This window comes from Prionailurus viverrinus, chromosome B4 (assembly GCF_022837055.1).
Source record: "Prionailurus viverrinus isolate Anna chromosome B4, UM_Priviv_1.0, whole genome shotgun sequence".
Classification (NCBI taxonomy): Eukaryota; Metazoa; Chordata; class Mammalia; order Carnivora; family Felidae; genus Prionailurus; species Prionailurus viverrinus.
This window is the reverse complement of record NC_062567.1, coordinates 12533493-12554555: the sequence shown is the minus strand read 5'-3', so window position 1 is coordinate 12554555 and position 21063 is coordinate 12533493. Positions and strand designations below refer to the sequence as shown.

The following is a 21063-nucleotide window of genomic DNA, read 5'->3' as shown; positions in this document are numbered from 1 at the left end:
CTGTTCTCTATTCTTATGTGGGGATCAAGATTCCTAAAATGTGCTGCCAGGCTTCTGCCATCTCCCAAGAACGCACACTGTGTTCTTGAATCTGGCAGGCTCCAGGCCTTGATCGCTCGGCTTTCTGTCCTCCTGCGGACGGGCACCTGCCTGAGTCTTCCAGCCTGCGCTCTGGGAGCCTGAGCTTTGGAGTCTCCCAGCTTGTCCGCCTCCCATGGCTTGTTCTGTAACACAGATGTGGCTGTTGTGCGGGTTTCTGAAGTTTTCACTGTGGGAGGGGAAATGGCGATTATCTGGAGTCAGTGGCTAAGCTGCATGCACAGAAGACCCACCAAAAAGTTGGTGGGTGGCTTAAAGCGCGGAAAAAGTGCGTCCCTTTCACAGCACAGTCCAAGACGTGCGCTTCTCGGTCAGTGGGCATCTCTCTTCCTTGTGACATCCAGGGATCTCCGTTCTTCTCCATTCCTTTCTCTGCCACCTGGGGTATCATCCTCATCTGCTTATTCAGAGCTAGGTGGCCAGCACTTGGAGGTCTTAGCTTGGTAGGAGAGCAGACACTCAGGTTCCCTTGGGAAGAGCCCGCACAATTGTACCTGTTCTGAAACTTGTACCTGTTAGATTCCTCAGTAGGGGTCATGAGGATATTAACACCAGAATTCTTACATGTTGCTGATGGCTAAAAGCCTGTGCTGCTTTTACTTGAAAGTCCATTTTACTAGATAGAAAGACTCACAGTTTCTTTTCCTGGAGTATTGTAAATGTGTTACTGTTTTCTTCTGACAAAAAGCATTGCTTTCCGCAGGTCTGCTGGTAGTCTTATTTTCTACATAAACGCCTAGTCCTTCTTAGGTGCTGAAAAGACTGTTTTCCTTTAAGTTCAGGTGTATTAGTTTCCTGTGGCTGCTGTAATGAATTACCACAGACTGGATGGTGTAAGACAGCCGGGATTGGTTTTCTTATAATTCTGGAGGCCAGAAGTCCAAAAGTCAGGGTGTTGGCAAAGCCACACTCCCTCCTCGGGGCTCTCGGGGACGATCTGTTCCTTGCCTCGGGAGGGAAGGCTGGACAGTGGCTTCTTAGTCAGGAGCCCAGCATCCTGCTCCAGAGCCGCTACAGCGCAGGTGAGGGAGCACGGGTTTCCATGGGCAAGGGGACCGTAGAGAGGTCCTCTCACACCTGGCCCTGTCTGGCATCCTTTCTTTTTCACTCAGAGTCTTAGACCTTCTGTGCCAACAGAGATTCATTGTTGCAGTGCCAAGGAGAGAGTATCATGTCCTGGCTCAGCACGTGGACTTTGGAGGCATGGTCTTAGTTAATTATCCCAGTGTTGCTATTTATTAGTAACGTGTTCTGAGAAAGAGCTCACGGCGTCCCTATGCCTCAGTTTTGTCAGTGGGGAAATGGGAAACCTACCACGCCGTTCCTTGAATGAAAGTCGGCGTCTGTGTAGTGCCCGGTGCGGAGTTGGTGGCCGTTACGGTCAGTAATTAGGAAATCGTGTGTGTGTGTTAAGCTGAGGCTCGGGCATTTGGGAAGATCTCATTGTGTGAGCTCCGGTGGGGCAGGAAGTTTGGGGGCAAAGAGGTGAATGGTCTTGGGGGTGATGGGCGCAGGGGAGGGTGTGGTGGCGGCCCCTGGAACACATCCACTGGCCGGATCCGTGTATGGAGAGGGCGGAGGCAGATGGAAAGGTGCATCGGAGCAGGAGTGTGGGGAGACATGACGAGCCAGGGGGAGGTCTAGGGAGATGCTGTATTGGGTCACAGGAGACAGGCCCAGGTTTGAGCGTGGGTCTGTCCCGGAGGCTGACTGCCAGGACTGGTCCTTACTACACTCGGAGGTCCGTGTCTGACGATGTGGAGAGAGAGGCTGAAAGCCAGGAGTGAAAACAAGATGAACCGGCACGAGACCAAATCGAGTCTTGTGTGTGAGCGAGAGCAGGTGGCATGGGGTCCTCAAGTGTTTGGTGGCCGGCAGGACTAGCGCTCCAGCTCGGGGAACCACATGGCTCTTGTGTAGGCAGCAGGGGTAGGACTCCAGCTCGTCCTGCTTCTGAAGGGGACTTGCCTTTGCAGGGAGACGTGGGGCTTTGGGGGGGGGGGGGGAGTAAGACGTGTGGACAGAGATGGCAGTGGAAGCCGAGAACCAGAGAAATGAGGAAATAGCAATGTCTGCCGTCGCACCCTGGAAAGGAAAAAAAATACCTGTGCCCTACCTCCCTGTTTATCCGCAGGGACACATGGAAGTTGAGACTGCACCATGGTGGGGGCTCCTGGGTGGCTCAGTCGGTTGGGTGTCTGACTTTGGCTCAGGTCGTGATCTCATAGTTCGCGGGTTCGAGCCCCGTGTCAGGCTCTGTGCTGACAGCTCGGAGCCTGGAGGCTGCTTCGGATTCTGTGTCTCCCTCTCTGCCCCTCCCCCTCTTGTGCTCTGTCTCTAAATAAACATCAAAAAAAAAAGAAAATTAAAAAAGGAAAAAAAAATGCACCATGTTGTCTGAAATGGAGAAAGCACACATATTTGATACTGTTAGTGTCTTGGTCTTTTTAAAGTTTTTATTTACATTCCAGTTATTTAATGTACAGTGTTATATTAGCTTCAGGGGTACAAGAGAGCGATTCAGCACTTCTGAACAACCCCCGGTGCTCATCACAAGTGCGCTCCTTGATCCCCATCACCTGTTTCACCCATGCCCCCCACCCACCTCCCCTCTGGTCCCCACCAGTGTGTTCTCTAGCGAAGACTGTGTTTCTTGGTTTGCCTCGTTTGTTTTGTTTCTTAAATTTCACATATGAGTGAAACCATATGGTGTTTGTCTTTCTCTGACTTCATTTGCTTGGCATCATGCTCTCCAGCTCCATCATATTACTGTCAGTGGCAAGATGTCGTTCTTTCTTACGGCTGAATAATATTCCATTGTACCCGTGTGCCACATCTTCAGCCGTTCATCAGACACTTGGACTGTTTCCGTAACATGGCTCTTAGAGATAATACTGCTCTAAACATCGAGGTGCATGTATCCCTTTGAATTAGTATTTTTGTTTTCTTTGTGTGAATACTTAGTAGTGCAATTGCTGGACTATGTGGTCGTTCTGTTTCTAACTTTTTGAGGAACCTCCGTACTGTTTTCCAGAGTGGCTGCACCAGTTTGCATTCCCACCAGCAGTGTAAGAGGGTTCCCCTTTCTCCACATCCTCACCAACACCCGTTGTTTCTTGTGGTGTTGATGTTAACCATTCTTGATTTTGGTAAAAAACGAACCTATGAATTAAGCTGCTTTTTTTTCTTTTTTTTTTTTAAATCTTTCGAATGTCTTAAAAATGTCGGACAGTCGGCCTCGTGTTGACATTTATTTGCTTTATTTGGCCAATAAACACCAGAGTGAAAATTAATCAGCTTTTAGTTTGGAAACAACTTTTGAAGGGTTGTCTCTGCTGATGAGCTCTGAAACCATGGCAGAGCTATTTAACCGCCCTCTGCCTCATTTTTCTGATCTAAAATTGGGCGGGAGGTGATTAATAACAGTACTAGCATGTAGGGTCGCTGCGAGGCACGGATGAGGTGATACAGTTCCCAGGATGGTACCAGCTACCTCTCAAGCATTTGGCAAACCTGAGCTATTGTGGTCACTCCCTTATTTTGTTTTAACAGTTTTGATGCTATTAAAGTGCCCGGCATAGCACATTGATGTAGTAAGCGTGACATAAATACTAGTTCATTCTTATCTCCACTCTTGCTTCTTTCACAGAGTCCCATAATTTAATTCAGCCTTTCATTTTCAAGATGAGAAGTTTGCACCTTAGAAAATTCCAGTGAGTTTCTCAGGATCTCATGGCAGTACGATTTGGATGTCACACTGCTTGAATTTGGTTATTCTTTGCTTTGAGTCCCTTCATGTAACTGTCCTATTTTATTCAGGATGATAGAACAGAGCTTTCCATTCACGTTTATACTTTTTATTATGGTTTGGAATTTCCACCGTCTTGGAAAGAAGCAGCTCAGGGTGGAATCTGAAGACCTCAGTTGTCATCTTAGTTCCAAGTCCGGTGGTCGGCGGGACCCCAGAAAAACCACTTGGCTGCTGTGGGCCGCAGTTTCCTTACCTAGAAAATGAGAGGGGCTTCAGCATGTTGATTTCTAGGATGCTGTAACTGACTTCTAAAGCCGCACCTGTTTTTCGTTACACCAATAACGTGGTTTATGCTAGAAAAAGTAGTGTAGATTGTAACAACACGCAGGTAGGTAGGTAGGTGGATGCAGAATAAAATTGAGTCTGGACCATGAAGATTTTACTAACCCTGAAAAAATTTTCAAGCCTTTCCCTTTTCACGGGACTTTCAAATCAGCTTATCTCCTTTATGGCACTTACATTCCATAATGTGGCCTCGTGTTCTATTGCATCCCCTTATTATTACAGAGTAATCTTGTCGAGGGCAGTCAGTGTGCCCCACTCACGTGCTGTCCCTGTCACACTGCCCAAGTTCGGTCCTGCAAAACAGTTGCAGTTCACTGAGCGTGTGTTAATACGGCCCTCCTTACACCTCAGGAGCAATTGATGACTGCACACCCTAGGTGACTTGGCCTATTTTTCTCTTGGATTCTCCCAGCCATCTTCAGAAGTACAGATTTTCTTTGTATTTTTTTCCCGAAGGAGAGACTGGGAGGTGGTGCGTTTGAACAGGAATGGTGTGGCCTCCACTTTTTTAATAACGCAGTGACTCGGGACTAGTATCTCTTGACTTAATGTCCCAGTGGGCAGAAAGCCCCCCATCAGGGACCCGCTCACAGGGGTTCTCAACACCTGTGAATTCTTTGGTCATGTGCATTCATTTGCTTTCCTGTTGAATGAAAGGACAATTTAATTACAGTTGTTAGACCCGTTATCTGCAAATAGTATAATTTAGTCAAGCAGCTTCAAAACCTTGCTACCGGAGGGTTTTCAACTCACTTTCAATAATTAGTTGTGAAGTAAGGGAAAGCTTTCATATCCTGGTGATATTTTTTTTTTTTTTTTTAGGTTTTAAGTTATGAGCAATATTCAGAAAAAAATGTTTTTATGATTCTGGGTGTGTTGATGAATATGATATTTGTATTATATCTTAGTATTGAACATTTTATTTTCTGCCTTCACTCTGATATATTGGCAAAAGCTGCATATTTAAGAAGATCCGATCTGTATCTTACTACCAGGGGTGAAATAATTTCAGCCATGCGACACAGGCAGGCATTTTAATCATGCATCATGGAGACGCAGAACCCAAATTGGTCAGCATTGCTTTCGGATGCTGACATCTGGCTGGCTTCCACATCCCTTTGGAGTCTCCGAATCAGGGTTATTTAGGGCTGTGGCTGTTTCCAGCCTACTGGGGAGCCAAAGTGGAAAAACCATTTGAACCGTCCTATATTTCAAGTTCAAATCAATTCTTTTTGGCCTACAACTTTGGGGGGAATTGAATTAATGGAGGGAACTATTTGTGATCTAATCTGTCATTGCACAGAATTTGAATCATGCCCCCAGAGTTGCCAAACAAGGCCGCCCTCTTTGAATATCCAGAAGTATGGTAGTTTTTCAAACATGGTGGTCTTTATCTCCACAAGAACTGTCAGAAAGGGGTAAACCATTTGCCCTCTGGTGATAGCAGTGTCTCTCGGACTTCTTCCCTTTGGGACGCAGTCTCTGAGGTAAACTGGGAATTCCAGTCCAATTTCTGTCACCAGTTAAGAACCTTTTATTTGAAATCCAGAGGTGGCCAATTCTGACCTATAGCAAGATAGAATCCTTCAGGTCCCATTTCATATTGCGTGTTTTCAGGTCTCCTTCCCTGTGGTTCACACTGGCTTTGTTTTTTCCCTCTGGATGGAAATGCCATTCTGTGAAGTTACAACTTTGTCCCTTCTCTGAAGGGCTACCAGAGGAAACATTTGCCTTCTCGTTTGCCGAATAGAAAACGTAGAGACAATTTCCAGTGGGCCCATCACTGTGTTATGTTAGGTTATTTTGAAAACAAGGCTGTAATGTCATCTTATGGTGCTGTGGATCTCATCAAGTGGTTTTTTTCTTATGCTGCCTACTTTATGCTGAGAGAAGGACAAAGCCAAACTGATTTTGTTTTTTCTTATATATTTTTAAATGCTTATTTATTTTTGAGAGAGAGACAGAGTGAGACAGAGCACTAGTGGAGGAGGGGCAGAGAGAGAGGGAGACACAGAATATGAAGCAGGCCCCAGGCTCTGAGCTGTCAGCACAGAGCCCAACGCAGCATTCAAACTCACAAACCGCGAGATCGTGACCTGAGCCGAAATCGGGTGCTTCACCGACTGAGCCACCCAGGTGCCCCCAAACTGATTATAAATAATAATAATAATAATAATAATAATAATAATAATAATATCTGCTTCCATGTGTTATCTAGAAATTACGATTCTTTTCCTAGGAATATTTAGTTCTTTGAGTTTTCTGGATTGATAACATTAAAATACTGGCTGCCCCATCCAGTCCTGTACTTTGCCTGTTTTCCATCCATTTGCTCAGGGAAACCTGGGATGGCATCCGTAACCTCCTGTTGCTGGGTCCTGCAGGAATACCCTCTGCCCTAAAGCATTTTTGGATGTGTCACCCCATAATAAGTAACACCTCTTTCTCAACTACCTTTTGTCCTTTTTAATCTGCTACTCTTGTGTCGCTGTTCCTTTCATAGCCTCCATTTTAGCATTTTGGGGCATGTTCTGTGTCCCTGAAGTGAGAAACTATGTAGTTTGCCATCCAAACCGGGACAGTTTCGAGAGGGGCAGTCCGCATAATCCAAGACGTCCCCAGACTCAGCAGGACGCATAGCCGATGGTACTTCGTAGAGAATGTCCAAGGTAGAGCCTGTTAGCATTCTGAGTGTGCTGAGTGCCCGAATGAGTCCTTGATTATATTTCTTGTGAAATTATTTAACCGGCCGGTTCCTTTTTGAGCATTTTCCTGCTGATTCCATTCTTGGCTGGAGAATAAATAGTCATAAATCACGTGTCCAGTGCCAGCAATCTCACCCATCCCTCCTTTCCTCCACTAATACCTCCTTCACAACAATTTTGTTTCCCACTGTTCGTTCTGGCCTGAAGAACATTATTCACCCAAGTGCCCTTTCTAAAGGCTAGAGGCAGAATGATGGGCAAGACACCGCAGGCTTTAACTGTGTATGTCAACACACTCTGTAGTCATCTGGTTGATTTTTGAAATATATTCCGCTTTGAAAATGCCTAGGCAAGGCATAGGCTAATACTGCTTGAGGAATTTTAATAACAGTTTGTTCGCCCTGTTCTGGTGCTGCTCGTGCTTGATGGGTTGTGGCTAGCGGGACCGCTAAAGTATGTTAGTCACACGGTGAAAGATCTCCTAGTGTGTGATTAAGATTTGCAAGGTAGGTCGGTGGGTACAACCTGCTTCCATTTTCCCAATGTATTTGACCATGGCGGCTTTTGTGCTTTTAAATAATCTATTCTATTTTGGTAGACCCTTTCTCCCTTCTTTTTTAACAGCACAGTTTCTATACAAGACTCACAATGAGCTCACCATTGCCAAGTGGAGGGGAGTGGCGGACTGTATAAATACGTTTGTCGCAACTCGGTCTTTGCCTGTTCCAGGCTTTGTGATTGATTCTGTGATTCTGATTCTGTCCAAATTAACTGCTCTCCCCGCATACCCGGCCTGGAGTCCTTTGTTGCCCTAAATATTTTCTCAAAGACCTTTTATTAGCTTGCTCTTCACTGCTCTAATTCCCCCCCAAGCCCCCCCCCCCCACCTACTTTAACATGTAGCTCTGTCCCAATAGCATGAGAGAAAAAGTATGTCCTCATGATGCTATCAGGTGAAGCCACAACTGCATTTCTCTTTATTAAACCAGAAAAAACAGCTTGTAAACTTTGTCACTTTCTCTCCTGCTAAATGCTTGCTGAAGGGACGTGAGGAAATGATTGAAAAGAATCCGCTTTCCCTAACTAAACCTTCCATTGTGAATGGTGGCTGGGAGAAAGAGCCGAAAAAGTTTTTTTCTAATTAGTTGTGATATTTTAGGAAACATTAAGACAGGAAGAGATGGGAGATTGTTCATTTTCTTTTGTAATCAGGATTGATTCCTGTGGCACTCAAGAGGAGTGGTCTGCTAGTATGTGAGGCTGCTCGTTGTCTGCTGGTTTCAGTTTGCCCCACCTTCTGCCCCTGATTTTTAGCTGCCACAAGGTCACCTGGGACATAAGACTACGTTTCTCTGCCTCTCTTGCAGCAAGGCCTCACCGTATTACAAAATTGTGATTAATTGCTTGCAAGTCAAAGTACCATGTGCAGCTTCCTAGAAGTATTCAGAAGGAGGAAGCCTTCTTTTTTTCTGTCTTCCTGAGAGGGATGCAGACTGGATGGCTTAGCTCAGGCAGCCATCTTGAACCGTGAGGTGGGAGCCATGTGTTGGGGATGGTTGAGCAAGGTCCCTGATGTTTTCCTGCTCAGCACACACAGGATCGCCTGTGAGTGAGTGAGAGATAAACCCCCGTTGTGTGTACTCTTTGTTATATGTGGCCTGCTGTCACATGAAGGTGGCCGTAATCTTAACCTGTACATCTATAAAATTTTTTCATCTGGTTTGGTATGAGGGTAGCTGTTTGAGATTCTTCTCCCCGCCCCCGCATATCAGACTGTATACCTCAGATCAAGGAATGCTTCATTGGTGGACAAGGAATCTTGACTTTTAAAATGTGCAAGATGTTTTGCACTGTTTAAAATCTTAAACGTCATGGGAGAAGCCACCACTGTGACTCTTTTGAAAAACCATGTAAATGCTCGTCTCCTCCCCCATTGCCTTTCTCTTCCCCTTGTTAATGTTTCAATCCTAAAACCAGTCAGTGGGACAGAAAAAGAGAGGTGGTTGGGGTCAGGAGGGCCTGGTGGCCTAGAACGGGGTGTGGGAACCTGTGCGGGGAGAGGTGAGCATCTGTGCAGGTGTGGGAGCCTGGCCTGTGAAGTTCCAGCCCAAGCAGGAGAAGGAGCGTGTCGCTGTGGAGGAACAGGTGGGCAGGGGAGTCTGAGCAGAGTGCAAAGCAAAGGTGTCCCAGAAGGAGGGAGGGAGGTAGGAGAGATTGGTTACTGCATTGGTTCTTGAGTTGGATAGTGGAAAGGACACCAATTCCACAGAGGCTCTTCACCTAAGGAGTTAATGAAGGCACAGGATACGGCTTACCAGGTGTGAGAAAGCATTGGTGAACATCTGGGGCCTGAGCGGCTCACTGGGTTTGCTTCCCAGAGTCGTTTCTTAGTTGCTCAGGATGTTGCTCTCCAGATTTATGAACCATCAAGACGTGAGTGAGGAATCAGTGTTTGAGGAGAGCCTGGGCAGAAATGTCCAGCAATGTCTCTTATGCCCAACTGGGCACGTACCTCGTAGCCAGGCATAAGCCATCAGCCTCCGTATCCCTAAACAGTGTAAACAAGCTGGCCCTGGGGGTTTCAAGTTTAAGCTGAACGTTGTACATCTCTAACTAGCCTGTTTGTCCCGATCTTGACCAAGCATCAGAACCAGATTTCCGGGTCCCCCTGCAAATACACATAGAGCCGTCCCCGCCCAGCTGTAACAGAATTCCATTTCATGCAGTTATATATAGGCTTATTGATTACATGGTAAGTAGGTTAGAGATAATGGAAGCCAGGGTGCTCATGTTAGAAAAGGGAATTACAAATATGGAAAGGGAAAAAGCTAGAGTGAACCGAATGATGTTGTATTAGAATTGCATGTATTGTTGTGAACTCAAGGTTTTGAATAGTGAATCGGTATAGATTGTGTGTGTGTGTGTGTGTGTGTGTGTGTGTGTGTCCATGTGTATGCGTGTGCAAGCTCTGTCCACTGAGAGGAGCTGAGAATACTGAGCCCCAAATAGCAGTGAGCACATCTGGTGTTCAGATTGTGTCTTATAAATACCATTTTCCACAAAAAGGACCCAGAGCTCATTAGAGAAATGGTGATTTCAGGGCTGTGGCAGAAAAAGGACAAGATGATCCGGGATATCCTGTGCCAGCAAGCAGGGAGGTGCTCAGGGAGCAATGGAGACCTGTCACAAGGACAGCAGCCAGCTTGGATGGGCTCCCTGTGGCCAAATCAGACAATCTAAACACTGACATGAATAATAACAATAGATAATAATCCATTGACTGCAATAGGAAATCACAAAGCCCTACAAAAATAAAGAAGTCCATTGCAGTGTCTCAACAGCCACACTGTTTGGACTGGATGATCCTGAGTAGTTAAAACCCTGCTCCACCCAACTGTTTTTGCAGGAGTGCCCACACTGTTTTCTAGCCCTGCAAGGCAGTGGGCTGCCTTGTGCCTCGTAGGATGCTTAGAAGTGTCCTGGCCCCTGCCCTCAAGACGCCTCTGCTTTAGACTGGTGCTGTCCTAATACGGATGCAGTGAGAGCCACATGGGAAAGTTTAGGTTCTTAGTGGCCATGGTTGTTAGAATCAGAAATGTTCCAGACATTGCCAGACGTACCATGAGGGTAAGGATTATCCTGGTTGGGGATCATGAAATATGTGGAACAGGAAACGTGAAACACGAAGTACTCTCCCTTCCTCACCCCCCTTCTCCCCTTTATTAATTACAAAGGGGAAAAGAATACATTTTCAGTGGAGAAGCCTGGCAGGCGGAAGTGACCAAGGGGAGATCATCAGTGACAGGACGGACTGAAATCGTGTGCCACCTGATAGGAAGAAGAGCACAGCATTTCTTCGACGCTCCTGCCAAAGATGCTTAACCTAAATCTAAGAACGGATGACAAACCTGCCCGGAGGACATAGTGTAGAATAACTTGGCCTACAGCCTTCACAGTTGCCAAGCTCATGAAAGTCCAGGAGAGAGAAATGCAGGCGACAGGTGACCTAAGAGGGCCGGCAGCTGCGTGCCCGGATTGCTTTCTCTAGAACAAATGATTGGGACATTTGGTGGAGACGGGTGAGGGCCAAGGATTAGGCGATTCCGACGGGTGACAGGAAGTCCTCGGCCTGGGTGGCTGTGCTGTGGTTTGCCATAGGATGTCATCGTATGAATCCTCCGAGCTTGGGCAGCATCGGGCCTGTGGCATAATCTCTAATGGTTCAGGGCAGGAACATAGGTCTCTGTACTGCATTTTGAATTTCCTATAACTTTCTGAGGACTGAAAAAAAATACAAGTTATGGTCAGGAGTGATCTATTCATTTTCTTGCAGGCATGCTAAGACTTGGCTTGAGAAACAGTTTTGTCTTCTTCTTAGGGAAGAAATTATGCATTAATATAATAATGTTCTTAGAGAAAGAATATTGGAAAGATGCCTAAATCTGTTTGCTCATTACGTATAATGTGTATTTAAAACATATGCTGGTCGTCCTGTGGAGCTTTAGAACCCAAAATGGAAGGCAGGTCACTTTTCTTCTTGGACTTTTTTTTTTTTTCTCTTGGTGGATCTGTGTGTATTTTCTTTCTTAATGGTTGGAAAACCTTCTTTTAAGCAAGTCTGTTCTTGTTTAGTTTAAAACTTCACAATACTATTTGAAACTGGCGAACAATGTGCAGGGGCGTGGCAACATCAACCAAAATAATTTCGGAGGAATTTTTTTTGATATATTAGTCACTTGATAGCGTGTAGAGGAATTTCTGGGTTGCCAATGGACATAGATGAAGTACTGTGCTACCTGTTTATTGTGACATGATCTTTCTGTCTTCACATGATTTAAAAAAATTTTAAGTTTATTTATCTTGAGAGAGAGAGAGAGAGAGAGAGAGAGAGAGAGAGAGAGAGAGAACATGAGCAGGGGAGGAGCAGAGAGAGAGAGAGAATCCCAAGCAGGCTTTGTGCTGATAGCACGGATGCGGGATTCGAACTCATGAACCGCGAGATCATGCCCTGAGCAGAAATCGAGTCGGACGCTTAACTGACTGAGCCACCCAGGGGCCCCTGATGTTCGTTTGAGTACAGGTAAGGCATTGTGCCTCTCCAGGCTCTGGGGACCCTTCTTCTGACTGGCACACGTTATTGAGCTGGATGCCTCAGGCTAGGCCAGCAGAACAGGTCGCCTAGCAAAGCCAGTCGGCCCTCGTAATGTTTGATCCTGTGACATCAATCTCGTTAGCTCTAACTTGCTGTGCTAATTGCCGTGTTAATTGTATAACTTTTCTTAATTTGGCTTAACATTTAACAGTGTTACATGAAGGCTTGCTTCCATTTTTGTGAGTGGTAGCATTTCAACCTGTGAAAATAATTTAACGCTTTACCTTGTAGGAGTGTGGGGATAATTCGTGTACATTTACTGACTGTGATTTTTTTGTTTGTTCTTTTTTTTTTTTTTACAGTCTCCTTATCCCACATCACACAACTGGTCCTCAGCCATAACAAGCTAACAAGTGAGTTAACTTCATCGTTTGTTAGACTGTTTCTGACTTTGAGGTAATATTGTGATACCGTAGATTCTTTTGTTTCCTTTGAAGACACTCATGACAGATGATATTTGGGGAAACCTAAAATCGTTTTTGGTGACACTATGATGCATGAGCATATTGCCCTGGATTTTGTGCTTTTGTGAGAATTCTTGCCTAACGTGTGTAAACTGAAGACAAAATGACATTGCTTCTCTGGAAATGGTCCCATTCAGGGCTGGTAAGTGCTACAGCGATCTGAACGGCCAGGAGATTCGTTGGTATTTCATGAAAAAAAAGTACTACCAAATAATAATGTAAGAGTTCCTGGCTTTCTCTGTACTTCTCCTGAAAAGGGGAATAATTAACTGTTGCGATACTTTTCTTCTCTGATCAAAGGGGGGGGGGGGAACCCACAAAATTGTAGAAGTTCTATCAATCTGCATCTGTATTTTTCACATTTTGAGTCTGGTCCCCAAGAGGAATTCTCTGGGGGCGTGGGTGGTGTCATGGCCTGGTTAACCTAGAGGACATTTGATAGCTATTTTTATGACAATACCTCAGGTGAGTGATAATGGGCCATTTTATTCTTAGAGCTGTGCCTTTAAAGATTGTAATGACAGGGACCCACTCTCCTTTCTCATTCCTAATTGACTGTCACTTCCTTGTGCTTGCCTTAGCTCCTGTAGACTTGAATGATTCTCTAATCATGTGGTGAGAATATGTTAGGGAGCTTTCTGAGTCCCATGAAATTGAGCTGGGTGTCATGTTGAGGGATTTGTGTCGTGAATCTGTGTGTTGGGGGGGGGGGTGCATTATATAGTGCTCGAGACATTGTCATTGAGCTGTTGATTATTGAGAATTAAGAAGGCAGTTAAGGCCCCTCATGTGCAGGAAACAGGCAGATTAGTTCCTTTTCAGCAAAAAGCACATATTTGTAAGGCCAAGGCAGAGTGGCACAATGGTCATGTTTGAGTAATGGTGGTCATAGAAGCTGAAAGTAAGGGCTCCAAGTCTCATGTGACCTTTTTTTTTTTTAAAGTTCATTTATTTATTTTAGAGAGAGAGAGAGAGAGCGAGAGAGAGCGAGCGCACATCCCAAGCAGGCTCCACACTGTCAGTGCAGAGCCTGAGATGGGGGCTCAAACCCACAAACCATGAGATCATGACCTGAGCCGAAATCAAGAGTTGGACGCTTAACCGACTAGCTGATATGCTGCCATTTTCATGGGTTTCAAAGCAAACAGCCCAGCTGTCCACTGAGACCATGGTCCTAGTTTAGAGGGTACTGCAGTTTTATCTCGAAGGGTAGACCGTGTAACCCCTGAATTCCCCAAGATTGCGTGAGAAGTTCCTGAAGCTGTTGCACAATTCATAAAAATAGCTAATTGCCAAGGTTCCCGTGGTTAGATTTGCATCATCAGTAGAGCGAAAAGAGTTTACATTTAAATGCTTTGTTCCTATTACATCATTAATTTATCTGTTCTTTAAAAAAGAAAAAGAAAGAAAGAAAGAAAGAAACCTTTCAGGTGTTTTGAGATTTTTTTCAGTTGTAGTTCATTTCTTTTTACATGTCCACAAAGACAGAAATCGTAGATGGGTGAATCTGTTTCTTTCTCCAGGCATCTAAGACAAGATGAATTTAGAGAGGCATAAACATGGAGTTAAATTGTATCTCTTAAAAACATTGACTGTGAATGGATTCAGACTTCAGATCTCTTCCTTCCCTGCTTTTTGTTTTTTGTTCTTCCCCCCCCCCCCCCCCCATGTGAGACACTCTTGACCTAATCCAGTAAACTCTAATTAATCGTCTTGGTAAATTCTGTTTCAAGCCATTGTGTGCAGTGTCAGTGACACTCGATCTGTTCCACTAAGGTCAAATTAGCATCTTTTACTATTTTTCTGGCATTTAAATGAATGACTTCGCTATGGTTTTTCCAGTATTTATAGTAAATATGTCCATTTGATGGAAATATAAATATGCATGAAATCTAAGAGGCTGAGCACACCCTCCTGTCACTTTGTATTGTAATCAGTGTCTTTCACTTTCTGTGGTTTTTAATAGGACCTGGCTGACATTGCTACCTTAAAGCCAGTGGGACACGAAAGATAAACCGCTCAGCCCCGCTTTTATCTTGCAAAAGTAGTTGTGTTTTTCTCTGAGTCTGCCAGTTACGCTGTTGTTTGACATTTCCACCTGTGTACTTAGCGAATGAGTGACAGGCTTGCACAGACCGGGACCTCGATTTGGGGACACCGTGTGATGCTGGAGTCAATGTCTGCAGAGCCATCAGGGACCGTATGGCATCAGACGGACTTCCTTTCGCTGTTGGTGGTTTTGACATCAACGGGTCCTCTCCACGTGGTCCAAGTGAGGCCACGGGAAGCTGGGCGTGGTCAGTCACACGATCCTTTCTTTCACCCGAGATTCTGTAGTTTTCCCTATCTGAGTTCACAAAGAATACTTACAAATTGTCAAGCCAGTCGCTATGAGAGGTTCATCATGATTACAGCATCACTATTTAAATTTGAGCCGGGAGAATTGGGGCAGCGTGGACAGGTTTTGGTAGAGTCCGAGGGGCTCACCCTGCCTGAAACAACTCTCCTAGATGCGAGTGTCTCCCTGATGCGTTCAGAGGAAAGGCAGAGCCATGAGTGAGTCTTTCCCTTCTTTCCTTCCGCTCTGATCGGGCAGGTGCTAGCTGGGAGCCCAGCACAGGTTCTTCGTGGCCCAGGGAGACTGGTTTCAGAGCGAAGGTGAGGTTATGGCGCCGGGCTGCCCCTTCTGAAACCGCATTCGTGCTGTGATAGCAAGCACCCCTGGGGGAAGGTGCAGTTCGCCTGATTTTCAGAACCCGCCCTCATCTGGCCCGTCCTCCTCCAGCCAGTGTGTCCTCCTCCAGTGCATCGACGGATGGGGGGTGGGTCTCTCCCCTGGCCGGCCCTGCCTCTGCACCTGTGCCACCTTGCCTCTTCTCTTCCACTCTGCACGGACTTGCCTCCTCATCCTCTGCCCGAGGCTCCCCTGACTGCCCTGGGCAGGGGGAAATCTCTCTTCCCCAGACTCCTGTTGTTCACGGACCCTTACACCAGTGTGGCCCCGCTTGTCCTTCTCTGCTTGATATTTATTCCCTCTCTCCAGACAGATCAGAAGTTTTCTCCAAAGTGGGGACCGTTCGTTTCTTACTTTGACACCTGTCGCCCAGCACGTGGTGGCTTGCCAGCAGTTGCCTGTGTCAAGCAGTAATGATTGATAGCGGGGAACAGTAGGTGACAGGGAGGTCCTGACAGGAGACAGCTGGCCTGAGGTCAAGCAGTCTGTGTCCAAACTGCCCGGTGTCAGGACTAAGTGGGACTCAAGTCGATGTGGCCCCCACACACACTCTGTTTCTTACTCGTGGGTTCGTGCAACACCTACTGGACTACGAGTGCCCTAGAGGAACATTATCTGGGACACCTGGTGTCCACGCTCTTGATTTCAGCTCAGGTCATGATCTCACGTTTCGTGAAAGTTGGCCCCGCATCAGGCCCTGCGCCGGCAGTGTGGAAGCCTGCTTAGGACTCTCTCTACCCCCCTCTGCTCCTCCCCTGCCCATTCTTGCTCTCTGTCAAAATAAATAAACTTATTAAAAAAAAAAACAAACATTACCTTATGTCCTGGAAATTGATGTCCTTATCGCGTTCCTAGTCGTAGGGACCCTTCTTGGTTGAGGAATGAGGTGCTGGGAGGGCACCCCTCAGGTGCATCTAAGAATCCACAGGTGGGAACACTGGCGCTGATGTCAGGAGGAAGCAAGGGCACACCTTCCCCCAGAGACCCCCCTGGACTTGGCTGTCACTTCTCCGGAGGGCGTCCTTTTGCTCTTATGGATGTGACAGCTTCTGGGCCCCTTTAACACGTAAAGGTGGTTTTCTATGTTTAAGGGCCTAGGTTACTTACTGATTCCTTCACTGAGGTAATTGCATTATCATTTCCTTGAGCTGAGGAGCCCTATCAGGTGCTGTTTTGTATCTACCCTCAGAAAAGTACCAAAAGCATGGTGAACATCAGATGCTGGGCCCTCAGTTAATGCTGGTTGATTAATGGATTGGCAGGTGATGAGTTGTGCTTTGTGCTAAGTCAGAGCAGACAGATGACATACCCAAGGGCTTGCCAGCTCTCCGTGTTTTGGAAGAAGGGAACGTAGTGGTGATTTCAAAGGCTGTTTCCTGTGCGTTTGTCCCTCTGTTCCAGTCCTTGTCTTTGTCATTACTCTGCTTTTTAAGTCAGTGTAAGCTGAGTCTTTTTATTTGGCTCCATAATCTCATACCTGGTTTTTATGGTGGTTTGGAAACGTTAGCTTTGTAAGTGCTTTTTGTTTTCTACTTGTTTTCAGTCTTACAATTTCATTTTGAGGCTGTCATTTTAGGACTTGTCCACGAGAGGTCACTGTTGAGATATGTATTTTTTTTTTCCCCCCAGGTCTTTTGCCCAAAGATTAAAAACCAAATTTGTGTTGTCAGATTCAATTTTTTGCAGGCTGTTCTGCTGTGTCCAGTAGGGTATGTTGCTGTTGCCATTTACATGGTGCAGCTTGTGCCATAATTGAGGTAGATCCCTTTAAGGATATATGTTATTTTTTTGTTTTGCTCCTATAATTATCATTCAGCCTCAACATACTATTTTTTAGTGTTTATTATGGCTTCTTTCTCAAGCGACAAAGTTTTCTTCTTTATGTCGGAAGAATTTTATCGCCTTCTGTAATATTTTGTATTTGGCACATGTGAGATTTTATTCCTGGGGAAGAAAGTTTAAAATATGTATATGTGTAACCAGATTTTAATAACCATGTATTTTTTCAAATGTAAAGCTACAGAATAAATTCTTAATCTTGATAATCTCCAAACCTTTGAACAGATGACTATAGGCATGTATTATTTTTCTTGAATCTGCCAAATCTGAGACATTAAAAGAGATCACAGTTCTTTAAATATTTTCTTCCCTAATAGAAGTTTTAATTAAAATGACTTTGTTTGATCTGAATCAAAAAGAGAAAAACAACCATGTAAAACTCAGGGAAATGTGCATTTTGTGTGTACTTTAACAGATTCTTCTACTAAACACCACTGTGTCGGGAAGGATACTCTGCTTTATGAAATGAATTACACTCTGAGTCAGTGATAAAACAATTTCTGGGCATAATTTTTTAACATGAAGCTTTTCTTAATTTTACAAACAATTTTATTTTTATAGCAAAACCCACATACAGATATTGCTAGCACCTTGAATATGACAATAGTGTTTTATAGTTTATGACTCATGCATTTTGAGGCTTAAGTACTCATCATTTTGTGTAAGGAATGCAGAGGATATCATTTCGCTGTGTGTAAATGTTGAACAGCCAGCTCTGTGTAAACCTTTCATGAGTGCGGGTCTCTGGATGTAACTGTTCACTTTTATACTTTGAACTCTGAACTGTCCTATAAAACCTTTCCTTGAGCTTTTAGGAGTTTTGCCTGCAGTATGAGGCCTTAATGTGACCGTATCTTGTCATTTAATGTATCGGAAATGGCTAGTCAGGCAGTAAACCTAAGTTTTATGGCGAAACATGTTTTATTTTTTTTAACAGACTGTTTCCTATTAGTTATAGCTTATGTATGAATTCGAAATTATAATGAATAAGAAGTGCTAGGGGGTTTTTTTTTAGCTATTTCAATAATTTATAGAAGATAAGGTTTTAAATACGTAGAGGTTAATACAATGTTTTAAAATTTTATGTAGATATGGGTATTGATAGGATAGCTAAAGGTAAATGTTGTTATAAATGAATTAAGTGGCATTTTCCACATGAAAATAATGGCGTAATTCTCAGAATACGCAGATCCAATTATATTGAAGAAAATGAAGCAGTTTTTTTAAAGCCTGATAAATTAAACCCTTTTCTACAGAGCTCATAGATTGTTGAGATGAATGAGAAAAATTAACTGTCCCAACTCATTAGAATGACCTTCACCAGTGTGCAGCACCTTTCTGTTCTGAAGTCTCTAGTCAGTTCTTCTTCCATAGATTATTTGTCATGCCTTATGCAAAAGTTCTTGTGCATGGCTTGTATGAAATTAAATCGAGGGGGAATATGCAAAATAAATCGTCTGTGTGTCATGAATTTATCTTGTGACAATGTCAAAACAGCTTGCTGTTTGCATTTTAAGAGAGTATAAATGTATTTATAATACAGAGGCTTTGATCAATAGCTTATTTTTTTTAATTAGTGCACATTTATCAGTTTGTTACTATGCCATCATTTGAAAGATTGGATTTGGAGAACTACATACATAGTATCTTGGGGTCTAGCAGCTATTAATTAGACAGTATCTATCCGATGATAGCGGTGGTTAGTTTACTATAAAAAAATTGACGTGCACTTGGGAGTTTGTCGTTCCTTTTGGTTCTAGTTAGTAAATGAGCCTGCAGGGTCATCATGCGCAAGAATCTGTTGCCCCTGTAGTCCGGGACCAGCCAACTCTGAGGCCACTGGGTGAAGTTGGAGAAGCTGACTCTCAACGTGTCCTTAGTTCAGAGACGGTGACCCGCTGATCCCGCATACAAACTGATACGTTCCTATTCTAGGATCTCTTCTCTTGGGGTCCTACTCAGTGCTACAAGGAAGCCAGCTGAAGTGTAGTGTGTTAATTCTTCCACAGTCCATTTTTAAATGGAGTGACTTCAGTTATGAGAATTTCAGAACAGTGGCAGGCTGTGGAGAAAATAAATGTGGGGGCAGTTTGGATCTGTCCTTTTGCAGATCATAACTGGCCTCTCTGGGGAAGCTGATCTTGAAAAGCGTTTCATTTTACTATTTATAGTAAGACTCTCAAACACGATTGATTGAATAGCAAAAATTTATATCTAAATTATCTGTTGACTATTTCTCCTAAATAATGTGTGTGTGTGTGTGTGTGTGTGCACGCACGTTCATGTGTGTACTATGGAGAAGGGTGGGAGAAGATATTCTAGGAGGTACATTTCATTGGTGTATATATTCTTTACAGACGTTCTTAATATTTCATAACTCACCAGCCTTTTTTAATAGGGTGAAACTGTGTCAATGGCCCCTAGAAAAATGCACATAGGTTTTGTGGATCCTATAAAAACCATCCATAAATTCTTTAGGGGTGCATGTAACTCAGACTTAGAAACCCTAGAGTAGGGGAAAGATAACAGTATATTTGCACTGTAGATATACTGGTGCTATTTCTTAGAGATATTTGCCAGAAAATTGTACAAAACTTTAAAAAGATGACTTTCTTTTTTTTAAATAATTTTTTTAAAACTTTTATTCATTTTTGATAGGGAGAGACAGAGTGACAGCAGGGGAGGGTCAGAGAGAGAGGTAGACACAATCCGAAGCAGGCTCCAGGCTCAGAGCTGTCAGCACAGAGCCCGACATGGGGCTCGAACCCACAGAACCATGAGATCATGACCTGAGCCGAAGTCAGACGCTCAACCGACTGAGCCACCCAGGTGCCCCTAAAAAGATGATTTTCAGTACAATGTGAAATTCATTTTTGACAACTTGTAAAAAATGTTCAAAAGCTCCACCTACTTTAGCTACTGAAATTTACATTTTGTTAAATAAGAATTTGTAATCTTGAGTGGAATGCATATATATTGTTAACCTTAAATATAAAACTACCCATTGTTTTACCAGCAAAAATGGGCTTATTCGGGAATAGCAGAGAATTGCAATTTGCTGTGGCAAAACCGTAGACAAGTTGGGAGAACAAAGGAGAGGGGCAGCTCCTCTGTGGAGGAGAGGGAGAAGTTGGGGATGCTGTTATAAACAAAAAGCCCGTTGGTGTAAACTGGTTGCTGGAAGTATAGTGGTTTTTCATTGGCTGAGTTGTGACTGTCTCTCATTGGCTGGTCTGTTGCCAGGGGGAGGAGGTAAGCCTTTCTTCCTCCAGCAGAGATGGTCAAGTGGTATCTGTGTGCAAGGTCCAGCTCTTCCTCTTGGGGCTACAGTTGGCAAGCGGCAGGACGTGTGTGCCCCCCCTGCTGGCCTCCCAAGTCCATTTTAGTGAGATTTCCCTTTGGTAATTTTCACAGTATATACATATTTCAGTTCCCTTAAAACCTTGAGAATGAATGCCTTTCCCATTTCAATTTTTCTTTCTCTTTGCCAGTCAGCCTACTAGGACAGAACGCCACTCTGATGTGATTGGCCACCAGTTAGCAAACTCATCCGCATCCTTTTCAGATATTTTTAGTATGAACCCTCTTGTCTAATTTTTGACTCTTCCTGTAGCCTTTTCCTCCTGCCTGAATATATGCTTTTCTGATCACCTGCTTCGTATCTGCAGGACCTGCCCCTCTTCAAATCTTACTCATCCTTCAGAAAGTTGAGATGAATTCTCTTCTTGCCCCACAAAGTCCGCCTGTCCCACCACGTGCACTGTGTGGCAAATGACATGTAAGGCCCTCCCAAGTTTCTTAGACTCTGAAGGGCCGACCTTATATACATCATGACTAGAGCGTGGAAAGAAGGGAGGCAAAGAACTAGCATGTATTGACGTCCTACTCCCTGTCTGATAGAAGCCACAGGCCTGGAGCCATCAAGTAGCTGGAGCTGGAAGGTGGAGGGCTTTTCATGGCCTCCAAGCCTCTGT

At 44.4% G+C, this 21063-nt stretch overlaps 1 protein-coding gene across 2 annotated transcripts in view; it reads left to right on the top strand.

Annotated features, from left to right (window-relative positions):
• The window catches only part of RSU1 (Ras suppressor protein 1), a 203702-nt gene that overhangs the window by 26209 nt on the left and 156430 nt on the right, over nucleotides 1–21063 (top strand). The window contains exon 3 of one of the 2 annotated variants that reach the window (XM_047867795.1): nucleotides 12355–12405. The exons of the other annotated variant lie outside the window; for it this stretch is intronic. Coding sequence (XP_047723751.1) covers nucleotides 12355–12405 — 51 coding nt within the window. The remainder of the gene's footprint in view (nucleotides 1–12354; nucleotides 12406–21063) is intronic. 2 annotated transcript variants of the gene reach the window in all.